This window comes from Acipenser ruthenus, chromosome 23 (genome assembly GCF_902713425.1).
Source record: "Acipenser ruthenus chromosome 23, fAciRut3.2 maternal haplotype, whole genome shotgun sequence".
Lineage (NCBI taxonomy): Eukaryota > Metazoa > Chordata > Actinopteri > Acipenseriformes > Acipenseridae > Acipenser > Acipenser ruthenus.
The window spans coordinates 28,159,157-28,175,238 of record NC_081211.1 but is presented as its reverse complement, the minus strand read 5'-3'; the positions used below and the strand labels follow the sequence as shown (position 1 = coordinate 28,175,238).

The 16,082-nt window shown below is 40.8% G+C and overlaps 1 protein-coding gene across 4 annotated transcripts in view; it reads left to right on the top strand.

The window, feature by feature from the left end:
* The first annotated feature begins 794 nt into the window (after positions 1 to 794).
* The window catches only part of LOC117413326 (netrin receptor UNC5A-like), a 111,271-nt gene continuing 95,983 nt past the window's right edge, over positions 795 to 16,082 (top strand). For all 4 annotated transcript variants that reach the window (XM_058997111.1, XM_058997110.1, XM_058997113.1 and 1 more), the window contains exon 1: positions 795 to 1,291. In XM_058997111.1, the coding sequence (XP_058853094.1) occupies positions 1,180 to 1,291 (112 nt within the window). In that variant the 5' untranslated portion in view covers positions 795 to 1,179. The remainder of the gene's footprint in view (positions 1,292 to 16,082) is intronic.

The following is a 16,082-nucleotide window of genomic DNA, read 5'->3' as shown; positions in this document are numbered from 1 at the left end:
TACCAATGCATAGCAATTTGAGCCATCCTGGGTTTTAGTACGAGCTTAGACCTGGGCTGCTTCTTGGCTGCAGACTGTGGCTAATGAATGATGAGGCATTGTAAAACAAGGGGCAGCTCAAACTGCTATGCAATTAAAGTCTTAATTCCATTGTGATTGCTGGTCTGTAGTCCGCACCCAGCAGTCAACAGTCACCAATGTATTCCTAATAGCTTCTCTGTGGAATGAAACCCCCCATTGCACACACCACTGTCATTGCTTCTGCTAATGCAATATCTGCCCTGGGTGTCTGCATCTTACCGCTAAGGTGTCTTGCAAAAGTTTCTTCCCCCACCGTTTTTTAATATCACTCAAGAAATGGTCTGGACACGCAACTTTGGGACTCGGTTGTCAGTTTGTGATTTCCATAAAACCTGCTTTCCAGTGACAAGTGACAGTGAAACTTAATAAACGCGTCATGTTTCGTGATTCACATCAGCTTGCATAGTCGTTTCAGCTAAAGCCTTTGTCCAGATCGGAAGGATGTTCCTGGTGCAATTGTTATCTAACTCCTAGTATTATCTAAACTTCTATCCTGAGTATGACAGTATGTCAAAATTACGATTGCTGCTCATGCATGTAACTTTAGTCCCAATCGGTCTGAGATTTTCAATAAATAGCTGCGCTATGAAATGCAATAATTAAAATCAACTCCATTCCGTACAAGGTCGTGTGATCCGCGCCCGGTTTTGCTGCGCTGCTGCTGCCTCGATGTTACCTCTGTTTCTCTCCTCCTGCATTGCTGTACAAGCATCTATTCCACTACTGAAATTCAGTTCATGCGAGATCACTGTCGGAGCAGGAGGTAGTACAAGCAAGCAAGGAGGAGAGAAAGACACAGACAGGCTACTGCCGCTCTCCCACTGCTGAGCGAAGCGCATACGAAGACGCCCAGCGTCTCTGCTTGCTGTCCCTGGCTACACCACCGTATGATACCTGTGCGGCGCCTCTGAGACAGAGGAGGAATCGATGGGAAAGGTGGTGGATTAGTGTGTGGTACAAAAAATACACTTTTGATGTGACGCTGAAAAGAAAACAGAGAAAGAGAGAGAGAAAAAAAACAATTGGGACGAGAAACAGAGATTCCGTTTTCTTCTAATCGGCATCACACCTGTGAATAACAAACTTGAACGGACATAGATGATGATGATGATGATGGTGGTGGTGGTGGTGGCGGTGCTGCACCTCCGTCCCTTTGTCAGCTGGAGGTCCGGGCTGGTGTTGCTGCTGCTCGCCCTCTGCACCTGCAGCGGTAAGTTCTGCTCGGCTAATACGTTATCATCATCTGCTTTCAGTGATGAACTGCTTGCTGCATAACTTTCACTTTGCTTTGACTTTTTAGTGATGCGCGTCGTCGGGTTTCTGTACCGTATACAGTTTGTTTGCATTATCTAGATTGTTTAGTTTTGTTGTGTTGTGTTTTTCCCTTAAGGTCACTGTCTTCATCGGAAGTTTGACTCGCTGTTAGAATTGCAAATGTTTCACACATCATTATGTGTACCTAAGTATAATCGTTTTCACTTAGGCCTGTATCATTTGCTTCATTTTAAATGGCATTGTAAAGTGATTATTATTATTATTATTATTATTATTATTATTATTATTATTATTATTATTATTATTATTATTATTATTATTATTATTTATTTCTTAGCAGACGCCCTTATCCAGGGCGACTTACAATCGTAAGCAAATACATTTCAAGTGTTACAATACAAGTAATACAATAAGAGCAAGAAATACAATAACTTTTGTTCAAGCAAAGTACAAGTGTGACAAACCACAATTCAATAATACAGCAGATAATAGTGATAGTGACATCAGGATATGATTAAATAGTGATAGTTACATCAGGATATGATTAAATACAAAGTACTACAGGTTAAACACTTGGCAGATTACAGTATTCTGAAGTACAGGATTAAATGCAGTAAAATAGGGGGCAGATAAGAGCAAAATAAAGCACATTTACATGAAGGGTGATAGTGTCCCAGGATACAAACAAAGGAGTTCTACAGGTGCTCTTTGAAGAGGTGAGTCTTAAGGAGGCGCCGGAATGTGGTCAGGGACTGGGCAGTCCTGACATCTGTAGGAAGGTCATTCCACCACTGCGGAGCAAGGGTGGAGAAGGAGCGGGCTCTGGAGGCAGGGGAGCGTAGCGGAGGTAGAGCCAGTCTTCTAGTGCAGGAGGAGCGGAGAGGTCGAGTGGGGGTGTAGGGAGAGGTGAGGGTCTGGCGGTAGCTGGGTGCAGTCTGGTCAAGGCATCTGTAGGCTAGTACAAGACTAAGAGTCTTGAACTGGATGCGAGCGGTGATCGGGAGCGAGCGGAGTAGTGGAGTAGCGTGGGCGAAGCGAGGCAGAGAGAACACCAGGCGGGCAGCAGTGATCGTGTTTGTTTTTTAATAGAATATTTTAATAATAGCCTACACCTTGTATTGCTCGATAATTGCAATCACTACAATAACCATGGTAATGATGGGACGGGTCGAATTATACTCGGCTATTTAGGCAATTACTTTTGTGACTCATTTCCACTTGCGACCAATGGGAACCCTGCTCCCCTTTGCCTTATGCCCTCTTTTTCATGTGATCTTCTTGTGAAGGAGTTCTGATATAACTGTCAATTTATCAAGAGAAAGCGGATGATGGGATAATGATCACATCATATTTGCCTGTCTAACTGTTTTTGTATTCTAGCATGCTCTACTAGTACTTTTGACAGGTGCATACGTCCGTATGTAGTTTACAGCCTAGAGACACCGAATGGTTATACTGTGTTAAGTGAGGCACAGTACTTATTGTTGCAAGTATCAACGTGTGTTTGTATTTACTGCATTGTACCCGAACGCGCACACATGTGCGCCAGTTTCATAAGATGCATTTTAGATGCCGTTCCTGAAGGGACTAGTTATAGATTTTTTTAGGCAGGCAGATTATCTGGTAGTCAGAACAGAATTCTGCTCTGTACCCGCGAGTGTGTGTGTGTGCATGCTGTAATCTCATCCTCGCATTGGGAAATTATAATATCAACCAAACAAGTGAAGTGAAACCGAGCTACAGAGCTGCGTATTCCCAGGGATGGTTTCTATTCATTTCCATTTTAAAGAAAACACTGCCATGCTTGCATGCGTTCTGGCGGATTACCCTTATGTGTGTCCAAGACTGGGAAACGTTTTTGTTTTTACATACATTATAATGCAGAGTAACAATTAAAACAAACAAAAAAAAAAACCCCTTTGCAAAATGATATTGAATAAGACATGTTACTACCAGAATTTAACAGACATTAAAGCAATGTCTAACACAGATTAATAAGGAATTTGTACAATTGTTTTACCTGCTGCAGGGAGTTCAGGGCACAAGAAGGGTCTCCGAGCCAGCGCCTTCAGTACAGGAAAACCCTGGCGTTTTATAGCTGTTGCGTTCAACACATGCTGTTTGTTGAAGTGTAAGAAAGGCTGTATATTAAATACGTAGTGTGTACTGGGCACAGTGTATTAGCATCTCATTACAAGACCAGATTTGCATTCGTGAAGCGAAGCAGAGATCTGCTGTTCAGACACAGAATTCACTTTATTGTATGTGACAAGGTACAAAGAAAGCGGCTTGCTGGGTCATGGGCTTCTGTGTTTGTGTGTGTGTGTGTGTGAGGCGACTGCTGGAATGTTGGGTGACTCCTTGTCTGTAGAGATGTGATCTGTCATGTTGGGAGGTTCTGTTCAATAGCGAGGTGCCTGTCTGGTGTGAGTTAGGGAATAAGGTCAAATAGTAATATATATATATATATATATATATATATATATATATATATATATATATATATATATATATATACATATTCACCTTTTCTAAATTTCAATAAAACACAATGAAATATTGGTTCACCTCTTATTCTCCATTAAAAAATAAAGAACTAAACAAAATGTAACAACAGTAAGTGTAAGTAGCAGACTGCGAGTGAGTAGAAGTGGTTTGTGTGTGTTTTGCTTGCTTGTGTTTGTGCTGCTCTGATAAGGATTTCATCAATTAAGCCCAGCAGTGTTGCCAGACTGAGCTGGTTCTTGTGCATTGCTAATATGATTCTGGAAGATATTCAGGCTGTAAAGCACAATGGGTCATTTTTCCTCCTGTAATGTGTGTGGTATTTAACAACCCTGCGATCGGGAGTTTAGTGTTGGTTGGTTAATTGCCACTCATGAGGCAGGCTTGTTGCACCTGATTTGCATCGTGTTTGCTTTCAGCATGTGTTTGCAGTCATGGACAGTGTTTTGGCTTGCTTCCGTTCCTGTAATTGGTGCACTTACCCCAGGACACTTCTGTACACGAGATGATGAAGCTGAGTGGGATTTCACGTTGAATTAATTGCAAATAAATTAAAATAAATAAAAATGCTCCAGGGGCAATGACACTATACTCCAAATAACCCCTCCTCTTTACACTAAATAATTAAGTGTGTTTGGATAACGTCAAAATAAATAAACTCTTTGAAGTCCTGGGCCGCTAACACTGCTTCTGGAAAATGAGTAAAATTACATTCTCTCTTTTTTTAAGGTTTTTTAAAGTTTTTTAACTGAATCCCAATTCTTTTTATTCTGTGTCTGTGCTAGACTGCCACTTTAAAAGGGGATGTGCGCTGAATTTTAAAAGGTTAAAATCAATAAAAATGAAAATTCAATTGAAGCCCTCTCTCCCTCGTACCAAACAATTCTGAGTTCTAATCACACAGCGATTTCTTAACTGGTGGATCAAGCTGCACAGCATCGGACAAGTTCAGGGACTGTTTTTTTGTTTTGTTTTTTTCAGGGCAGGATAGGAATAATGAACTCCTTGCAGTCTCATTGGAGAGGTTGAATAAATAGACATTTGTACACGACTCTTCAGTGCAGGAGAGAGATTAGAGTCACCAATAAAACTGGGACCTCCGAACTGAAGAGGGGGGTGTTAAAAGTTTAAGCTCTTTTTAGAAATCTTATAGTCATCCAATAGGAAACATTGATACGATTACTACTATAGTATTGACAACCAATTCATATTGTGAGTCTATTGTTATTGTAGTAACATTGTATCCTGATTTATCTCCATTTATGGTACTAGCATTTAGTGTCCTGGGATGGCATATTGAATTCCCGGGACACCTTCTTCAAAATCGGGATGAACAGGGATAAAAGAGATATCAAATAACTAGTGTCCTTAACCTTTTACATTTCTCTGGGAGTAACCTTGCCAGGCATCATCAGCAGAGACTTGCAGAGACTAGGGTGTGTGAACTATGCGTCAGCTGCACAGTCACAACAATGTCTCACCTGAAAGATGGAACACAAGGAGGTTAAGTGACTTCTTCAGGGTCACACAGTGAGTCAGTGAGTGAGCTGGGATTTGAACCAGGGACCTCCTGGTTACAAGACCTTTTCTTTAACCATTGGACCACACAACCTCCTAAGTCGCCTTAAAAACCCTCAGGTTAGAGTCAGTAATGTTGATTCTAATTCCCTGATGCTTTTTAAAACACTGAATTATGCATTTAATTTTACCTGTAATATTGCAACAGTAATGTTTTAATAACAGGCATTTCCAATCCTGATTTAAAGAAAATTAAAACCTGAACACCACATCTATTCAGCGTAGCAGGGCCAAGATGCAGATCGAAAACCCAAACTAGCAGTGTGCCTTTTTAAACAGAGGATAGCTTAAAATGAACTCTGAACACAAACGTATTGCGCAATTGGCAGGAGGTGGACTGCCGGCGCAGCATTCATAAATATCAAAAACTGAATATCTTCACACTGAGAGGTATTCCTTTCAAACAAATAAGATAGAGATAGTTATCCTTTGTTAAAGCAGGTCTAGACCACAATCAAACACCAAACTGCTTTGCTGTCGTTCACAAGGAAAATCCCTACACCGGAAGGGGACTTTAACCTAGAGAGATGCAATCTCAACTACAAAACAAAGAATTACAAGCATTTGTGTGTGTTCCTGCATGTGTCTGAGCAAATATGTGTGTGTATCTGTGTGTGTGTGTGTGTGTGTATCTGTGTGTGTGTGTGTGTGTGTGTATCTGTGTGTGCGTGTGTGTGTGTGTGTGTGTGTGTGTGTATCTGTGTGTGCGTGTGTGTGCGTGTGTGTGTATGTGTGTGTGTGCGTGCGTGTGTGTGTGCGTGTGTGTGTGTGTGTGTGTGTGTGTGTGTGTGTGTGTGTATCTGTGTGTGCGTGTGTGTGTATGTGTGTGTGTGCGTGCGTGTGTGTGTGCGTGTGTGTGTGTGTGTGTGTGTGCGTGTGTGTGTGTGTGTGTGTGCGCAGGTATCATGGTCTTCAGGAAAGCTTCCTTGTATGCCTCTTTGTGCTACATTTGAAGTAGTGTCTTGGGTTAAATTTGTCTCTACCATTTATGATTTTATCGACTTCAATCAAGTCCTGGGATCAGCTTGGTATTGCCCTGTAGAATTCACATATAAAGAAGTAGATTATTTGATCATATCCCAAAAAGAAAAGAAATGAAGCAGGCACAATGTTGTCACATTTATATGTCCACGGTTAGCGTTTATAAAAGTTTAAAGGGCAGTAAAGACACAAGTAAGAATTGAAAAAAGATTAGCATAATTCATCTGGAAAAGAACTATACCACGTGGAGAACTTTGCATAAAGATTGTGTCCCTGAGCAGATACACACAGCAAATTATTAACAGGCTTGTTTTGGCAATTGTTTTGCACACAGTGAGGTACATTTAACAAAAAAAAAAAGAAAATTTGATTTGGGTCCCACTGGTAAAAAGAAAGTGATGAATTAAAGGGGTGTGTGTGGTGAGAACACTTTGCACACAGCGAGGGGAGTTTAACATAAAATGATTTCTTTGTAACACTAGGTATATATATATATATATATATATATATATATATATATATATATATATATATATATATATATAATTTTAGCTCAAAGAGCCAGCTGCCCATATATATATATATATATATATATATATATATATATATATATATATATATATGAGTCTGTTCTTGAAGGTGTTTTTATTTTTTTAGATTTTATTATTAAGCCTCCCACCCTGACAGAAATGTGTATTCTGAATGCAAGCCGAGTCCCACTAAATATGTCTATGGGAATGTGGCTCTGCTAGCTTGTCTTGCAGAACTGGCTGTTGTAGCCAGTCAGACAGAACAAATGACCTCAGAACCATTCCTTTACCCCTGATACGGTCCTCTGCCAGCAGTGCTGTTTTTGTTTGTTTGACTGTTTTCTGTTGGTGCTTTATGAAGTCTGTCTCAGTACACTGCATTAAAGCCCCTGTTATCCAAGAGACTTTCTGAAGGGACTGGCCAAGGACTATAGCAGGAAAGAGACTAGGTGAACTGCAGAGTGAGTCCTGCTGGCTTCTTCAATCAGACGTAGTCAGTCCAATGCACACAGTCGGCACATCTACTTTGCAGTGCGAGAACGTCTCTCCTGTAAAGGGAACACCGACATCGTTCAGATAATTAATGTGCAGCGGCGCTTTTCTCTCCAGGAACGTGCTGAATTGAGTTCACCTTTTGAAAAAAGAAAAAGGCTGTTTTGCTGTATCACCTGCTAATCTAAGTCCTTGTTTCCTTTCATCAAGGGTTTGTTCTGTTTTTTGTAACTGACAGGAATTGGTGCTGCCAATCATACTGACTGACACCCCTAGAAATACTCTATTAAAAGCAGCAGCAAATATTTTACCAGAACCTGACAAGCTGACATGCATTAATGTGGAGCCCTAGTTTAAATCCTCTGGTTTCTTTAGAAAGGGTGAATTGGAATATGTATAGGGCCTAGCTGCTTGAGCAGGCACTGTCTTTACCATACAGGCCCACTTCTCCCCACATGAATCTGTCTGGTGCTCTCCCTCGGGTGCGATTTATCAACTCCCTCATTAACTATTAAGGTGCAGTGGAAAGGGAAAGAGCAGTTTTTGTTTTCTTTTTATGGTGAAGGTAAGATCCACCGTGGTCTGGATCAGGGCTGGGCAATTTAATAGTGGTTCCAGTCCAGATCTGTGTTCTAACCGTGTTCTAAATGATTTAACTGAGCAATTAAACCTCCATCTAGGTCCAGAGTTGTGCATTATTTCATTTGATTGATAGCCCGGAGCGTAATATCCTTCCAGAACCAGCACTGATAACTTATGTGACTTCGAAAAAAAATAAAAAATTCAAGAAAATGAATGAATGTATTGAGCTCCAATCACAGCTCAATACAGTGCTCCCCTGGGTCATGCTACAACCTCCTCAAATGTAGTTACGGGGGACTGACCTGCTGGATCTGATCTGTGGATGGGTACAGGGGTCAACACATGAGAGATTATTGTTTACAGACCACTGTGATTCACTGTGAAAGCCACCGTGTGTAGAGATCAGGGCAAGTCATCCCTACAAATATCCACCAGGGGGAGCCAAGCTCAATTTAGAGCAACAGCCAGAGAAGACTAAGAGCTAAAGTAACATTTGCAGCACCCGTTAAAAAAAATAAAATAAATAAATACATACAGTTTAACAGCACATAATTATAAAATCACGTCCTGCTTAGTTTCCCTTTTTCTATTAAGACTGTAGCTTCTGTACAGTTGGCAGTCGCTAAATCTTGAGTTTTGAAAGCTGCCTCACCTCCTGTTTCTCTGAATGACCTTGAGGTCCCCCTGATCACTTGGTAGTTCGTTCTCACCGAGATGTATACCAGCTCATAGGTGTTGCGTCTCAGCTGTGGTGTCTTTGGTTAAAGAGAGACCTTCAATACAGTGTGAGGCAGCTTCCCTTTGTACAAAGTCTGCTGCCAACGCCACAATAAATGAAGTTGCAGGCAGCTGCAGACTCACCTTGCTGACAAATGCTCTGTATCTTCACTTTTGAATGTGTCAATATAAGCAGGTTTCAGTCGTGTCAGTGACCTTTTTTTGCAGAAAAGTGTCACACTCAGCTTTGACTGGACCGAAAACTGCAGCGAGCAGCAATCTGTAGTATCAGACGGCGAGCGGGCGTGCTACAGAAATAACCAGTGATTTTATTTTACAGCGATGGCATGACCCTCCGGAACACAGCACTGCTGTCGATTTTAAATTAGACTTGTCCTCTGAACTTTTATGAAGGAGTGTGGTGGACCTAAGCAGGGCTGATATGACAAGCCGTCTCCTCTCCGAGAGGTGAGTGAGACCCAGGTGGGGTTACACTGGCAATGTCATCGGGTTTGACTGCGCAGGTCACAGTCCTTTCCTTGGGTTTTCAGCTAATTAGTTTTAAGTCTGTCAGTTTGCAGCCTGCAATGTACTTGTAGGGCCTGGTTTTGGGTAATACGAAGGGAGCAATTTGTCATCCTGGATTGTACATGCAATTTTCATCTTTCAACCATTCAGCCAATACCTTGAGTGATACTCATTATGAACTACATTTCTAAGAACAAGATACCAATTCTGTATCCCCTTTTATATAATACAATGAGAGAGAACTTCCCTTTCCTTAGCGCTCTCTCTATCTCTCTCTCTCGCTTGCAAAAACCTAATCATGTTTTTCTCTAGAGACCTATTGTAAAAGCAGACCACAATCTGTGGATCTGCCGTTCAATGGTAACAATATGACTGCACTATTGATAAACCAATATTACTGCTCAAGAATGTTGTGTAGTAGTCATACTGGAGTATCATCTAAGGACGCTGGAAAGAAACAAACGCACACGATTTCTGGATGTTAGTTTTACTTTTCCATTGCATGAGATAGTGACTGTCATTTTACTGCAGTTTGTGTAGACACTGTCAGATATTTCCTCAGAGGTGACTGAAGTCTGCGTCAGTAGCTCCAGTGATCCACACACTTGAAAAACAAAAAAAACTGTGGCTATAAACCTCTCTGCATCTAAATATTTCCTCTATATAAATATGAAATGGATACTGTTTTAAAGTGTACCCAAGGGGCTGATTTAATCAATATAAATAAATATAGGGCTAAGGCTGAGATAACCATGGATAGATGGTTGACCCAATCTAGGTTGATTTTCACAGACTGGAATACCAAGATATCTAATCTGAAAGCTAATATGCAACGTATTGTATCTGTTTTGGATAATGTAGCAATGCCTGACCATGGTCTCAGTTTGGGAGGCTGCAGAGAGCCTGGGGAAGAGAGCGGAAAGAATGACAGTGGTCCACCGGTGGAGCTGTGTAAGCAAACAATTGTGTAAAATGCATCATGGTTTTACACAGCATCGTCTTGATGTGCTTTACAGGATGATCAATACAAAATGATAAGCCCATAGACTTATGACCAAGCTGGCTCGATGATTAACAATCCCACAAGAGCTTCACGTAGCTCGATCCAGGAGAAGCAAGTACCATACAACCAGGGGTACCAGCCAAGGTCTACTAGCAGGTCGTTTGCTTGTAGTTGGGTCTTCTTTCTAGCTGTTTCTCAAAACAATATGTCAAGAACAGTATAGCTTTGTAGATCTCAAGACATCTAGGCCAAATGATTGGTTAATGTGTTAACCCTTCTTTCTTTCTTTCGATGTATTTTCATATATGCAATTGCATTGGATTTATCAGAGAAGTGCTTTATGAAACTGGAAAAGAGTCAAGGAGCGTGAACAGCGATGCGGCTTATGTAATGAAGGCTTGCTGCAGTAAATCCTTTAAGGGCAGCCAGTAGAACATTGCAATTTTTGTATAAATACTTAATTTCCTTAGCATAAATTAAACTGAAATGTTGGGTGCTTGTATGTTGAGATGGTGGGTTCATTTCCGAAGGTTCAGAGCCCTGTGTTCGACAGAATAAGGAAGTCATGCCTTATTCTGTCGTTCTGTCGCTGAAGGGTTTTGCAGTGGGGTGTAAATTTAAGACCAGCCATACATACCCATACATGTACGACCTCTTTCACTGGGTAATCAGCGTATGATCAAAATGTGTCCTTGTTCCTTTAATAAGCAGCTCTTACCTCTCGGATTGTGTTTGTTTAATCAATTGCTTACGTTAAAATGAACCAGATGCCTTAAGAAAAACAGCTAAAAAAAACAGATGCTCTGTGAAGAAGCTTAATTGGAGAGTCTCCTAAAATAGTCATATTCTCTGTGCTGGAGATTATTTCAGATCCCACAGGAACGTTGTTTTTTTTTTTTTTATACTTAACGCTGCATTTCAGTCCTTGTTATATCTCTTTGAATATTGCGGTTTGTGTGATGAGTATTAAGGAATGGTAAGGACAGAAGTGACAGCTCCAACTTAATCTTCTTATTCTTTCTTTTTATGCACAGTACAGATATACTGCTGTACTAATGCTTCAATTCAGGATTCTCATGGAACGCAGTGCTTTTTGCTTTTCAATAATTGATGAAATCTATTGAGCAATTAACTGTGTGGGTGGCTATCTTGATTGTTATTTTTTTGGTAAAATTGCTGTGTTCGTACTAAACAAATGCTTTTATGCAATTATTTTGATTAATTAGTAATTATGGAAATTGAGAGACAGCAGCATGGTGCAAGTAGGCAATTTATGGGTTCTGTTCCCCACTAATGTATGTCAGCCCTGACCTGCACAGCCGCATTCAGCCCTGATCTCTACCAAGCTAAATGAATGTCAAATTCATTCCATCACGACCACTTCCCGATCAGAACTGTTGCAAAGCTACACTTTTACAGCATTGCAGGCTAAACCAGGAAACTTAAGCATTTGTTAGGCAGGTCTTTAGCAACGCTGGCACTGGTTTTAACACGGGCTGCTTTACAGCTCTGGACAGGGCAGTGTAAATGTCAAGTTCGGTTCAAAGGGCAGTTCACTTATTATTGCTGCAGTGCGTGGCAAGCCTTTGATCTGTCCCTGACATACGTGTTCAGCTCCCTTCTTTTTCAAACTTGGAAAACAAAAAGCGATCCCTCCAAGTCACAGCTGCGATGGAGGGTCATTAAGCAGAGAGTCTACAGAATCACATCTCCAGGATCTCGCACTGACCGCAGGTTGTCAAAACACATCACGATCACCTGCCAACTGACGACATTGATAATTGTTGAGCAAGGGGAAATGTTGATTTTTAAAAAAGCTAAACAAGTGTTTAAAGCCCCCAATCAAGCCTGGCGGGGCTCCATTGGTTTTCACAGATGCATTAACACAAGGTAGACAAGGCACAAACACACTCGTCCAGATCCCCGCAGGGCAATGTCCCACCATCAGCTCTGGCAAGGGTTATACGAACACAAATGATTCCCAACCATGACAAGCACATACACACACAGCACAAACACTCTCAGAGATGCATCTTTCAGCCCAGAGCTACATCGTCTGCACTCTTCTTAATGAATCTCCTTGAAACGAGTCCTGGCAGGCTGCAGGTCAGGGGTCACCATTGTAGCAGACGATGCCTCCATCTCTGCTGAGGTAGCGCTTATGTGACCGGCTCATCTTTCTGATTCAATCTTGGGTAACTTACAGTTAGGAGCATAATGTGATATTTCTTTGAGAAGTGGTTCCTAATATCTATTCTTAGTGTGTCCATTAATTTTAACCCATAAATCCTGTTTGTGCAGGATGAGATGCTTTTAAATGAATGTGCTCAGATAAGTTTTCAGGACTTTTGTATGAAGCGGTAGTGATAATATTAATTGTTAGTCTAAGCCTTCCTGTTCTTACGCTAACTTAGACTTGCCTAATGTTTCTTAAGAGGTATTCACATAAAAATGAACTGAACCGCACCCAATGCAAGAGACACGCTTGGTATATGGTCATCATTGTTGAACGAGATCCCAGGATTACTGAAAGCATCACAAGCGTGTTATCCAAGTCACGTATGAGCAACACGCGTTCAGACCACGTGATTGACCTACACTTCATTTACCATCGCGTTTTCAAAGCGTGACGATCATGTGTTATGTATGTACTGTGGAAAGGGTATTGCTGAGCAAATCTAGATTAAAGAGATACATTGTTAGCTGGCCTAGCTGTTTCTGCAACACCTTTACTGCACCAATAGCAACAGCAGCAAAAATCCTCGTTCTCTAATCCCTTGTTAAATAAGCTGTTTAACAACAAGAGGGCTGTTCACAGCAATTTGTTTAATTAAAAGCACAGTAGTTGTTGTTTATTTATTTTTTTGTTTTTTTCACAGTTTGTGATCACCGCAGGACATTAGGAATGCTTAATTTGAAGAATTTACTCTCCCAAGGAAATTGGTTCAACTCAAAATGCTCTTTCCATGTTAGAATATTATGTTTCTGTATTATTGTGTATTCAAGGACAGTGGTCCGGAAGCTGAAAACGTCAGTGGATGGTGGATGCTTATTTACCAGGCTTAGGTCTTTTTCAACCTTGGGCATTTCTTCTTAATAGACTCCCATAAGCTGCATTCTTGAAATATATGATGGTTTTAGGAAAGATCCTTAGAGGTGAGCAACTGAAAGGTCTAGTAAATGTGGAATCTCTATACAACATCACAGCTTTAGAAGGGAACAGATATTATAGCTGCACATTTTACTGGAATATTTACAGTAGTAAGCATGATAAAAAAATAAAAAAAAACAATCAAGCACAAACACTAGAGAATGCTGGAGAACACACCTGATATGATATTAAACAGGTTTGAAATGATTTTAGGTTATATAAAGTAGCACACCCTTTTAATAACGATGAAATAGTTCACAAATATGAGCAAAGTATATATTACTGTTTATAATCTTCACAATTAAGAGTGTTGGGGGCAGGAAGGTCGATTTAATAACCTTCCCTGGAATGTGTGCTTGCAGTACAGCACAGAGTCCTGGGGACCTGGGCTGTGTTGCAGTCCCGAGTGGTGCTGTGTGATGCTGTCTGCCTCGGCTCTATACCAGCAGTGTCACTTCACATCTGCTTCATGCTGACAGGAGCACATTGTCGGTGTACAGGCCTAGAAGGGCTCCGAGCGAGAGAAGAAACCCGTACTGAGACAGTCAACCTGCTCCTTTTTATAAAGCCAGCCTCTAAAATGTGCAGAGAAATCTGACGTTGGAAATAATCTGTCTCTCTGAAGCTGTGTGCTGTGGATCAATAATACATGTTTTTGCTTAAACTCACTGATAAACAGTGAGGTGAAAAGTAAAAAGAAAAGTGCAAGCAAGGTGTGTGTTGTTGGGGCGGGGCGGGGGGGCAGGGGGGGGGGTGGTGGAGCAGATGTAGCTGGAACTGGTAAAACGCTACAGTTAGTGCAACATAGAATAACAACCATATCTATACATTGACTGATAAACAGTATTGTTAAGGACTGCCAATCAGCTGCTTTATTTATTTCTGATTTGTGAGGTGGAGCTGTCACTGGCTGTCGTTTTTATATCCTTGTTGGCCATAGAGACTGCTGTTCCCGTTACTGTTGCAGATTGGTTCTGTTTATCCAGTCGCCTTCCTTTCCTCAAGTGCCTGAAAACCGCTGTCTGTAATTAAAACTCACTGTAAACATAACCTTTGATCCACACTGTGTTGTCTGATCAATTTCTCTTCCATCCCCACAGCATTCAACACTTATGGGTTGACATTGTCATTCTATCAGCCACTCTTCCATTTAAAAAAAAAAAAAAAAAAAGCATGCTTGTGTCTTTTTAAAGCTTTAGACACATTGATAACGAGGTCAAGTGCAGTCTGGGACCATGAGTCCTAGAGTCAATATGTTTTAGTACTGTATAAATGCATTCTGTGTGTTTTATTTCATTGATTACCTTTTGTATTGTCGCTGCTGCTATTTCCCAGTTTTTTTGGAGCTGTAAGCTTCCCTCTATTGTCATGAATATGCTGGCTAGTTGTTGATGGACTGTTGGTGGTCTGTGATCATAGTCCTCATTCCATAGCTGTCCATGTCTAAGATCCTGTTAAAGCTTGGAGTGGCTCAAACTGCCATGCAACAGTAACTCTTAAAAGTAACGGCCAGAATAGGAAGAGGAAGAGGAAAGCAATAACTTGAATGGAAAGTGTCTGAAATCAATAGGATTTTCATTACAGTTACGTTTTCATGTTTCACAGTGGGGCTGAGCGGACAGATGATAAATGATGCATTAATATTCCCTGCCAGCACTTCCCAGCGATGTTTTCTGCTGAGGGCTGTCGCTCTGGCGTCTATCAAAATGAAGAGACGTTTCTTCTCTCCCTCTGCACTGTCGACAGTCCTGTGTGGCCCTCTTGTCACTACAAATAGCCAGCCTCTAACACACACTGTACAGTGCTAAATACACAGCATATAGCTTTGATTTTAGTTTAAAAAACAAACTTTCATTCAAAAGGAACTTGTGGAATTGGAGCTTTGTTGGTTTTGTGTAGGCTGTGAATTTCAGACAAAACACTGATCTTGTTCAATTTACTTATCAATTGAGCGTGATCCCTTGTGGTTTGCTAGTTAATTCCCTTTTGAATCTAGGTTGCCCTTCTCTCTCAATCCAGCTGTATCCCTGATAGTCTAAGTGCGTACTTCTACACAAGAGATGCTGATAACGACCAGCACCGCACAATTCCCTGTAATACCCAGAAAGAATTGCTATAAAGACCACAAGGTTTCTCTGTCATTCACTTGTAAAAATGTTCTGCAGTTTTATTGACTGATAATGTATTAGAAATGCCTCTGCAAATATACATTCAGGAAATCAACCGCTTGGCTTTTCTTTGGGGGGCAGATTTTCTGTTGCGGCTCCCTTGTTTTGGGGAATCACAAGCTTATTATGATGAGCACTCTGCTCCATTACCAGCCGTTTGAAACTATTTTATACAAACACACTATTTATAGTTAAAGCTTCTGGGAAGGGGTCTGTGTTGCTCTAGCGTAAACTTTTATAACAGTGGATATGGCATGTAATCATAATAAATACCTAATACTGTTAGTTACAATCTTTATAACATGTTTAGATATGTATTATTAAAAATTCCTTCAACTAAACTGTTACCAGATACTATTGTTTTAATATTCGGTAGCCAAGACTTCTATCGAAAATGATTTTGTATTCATCTGGCTGCTTGCTGGCCTATGATGCTTGTATATTTAGGTGTTTGAAGGGACTGCTGGATCCTAATCCGCTTACTCCTGACA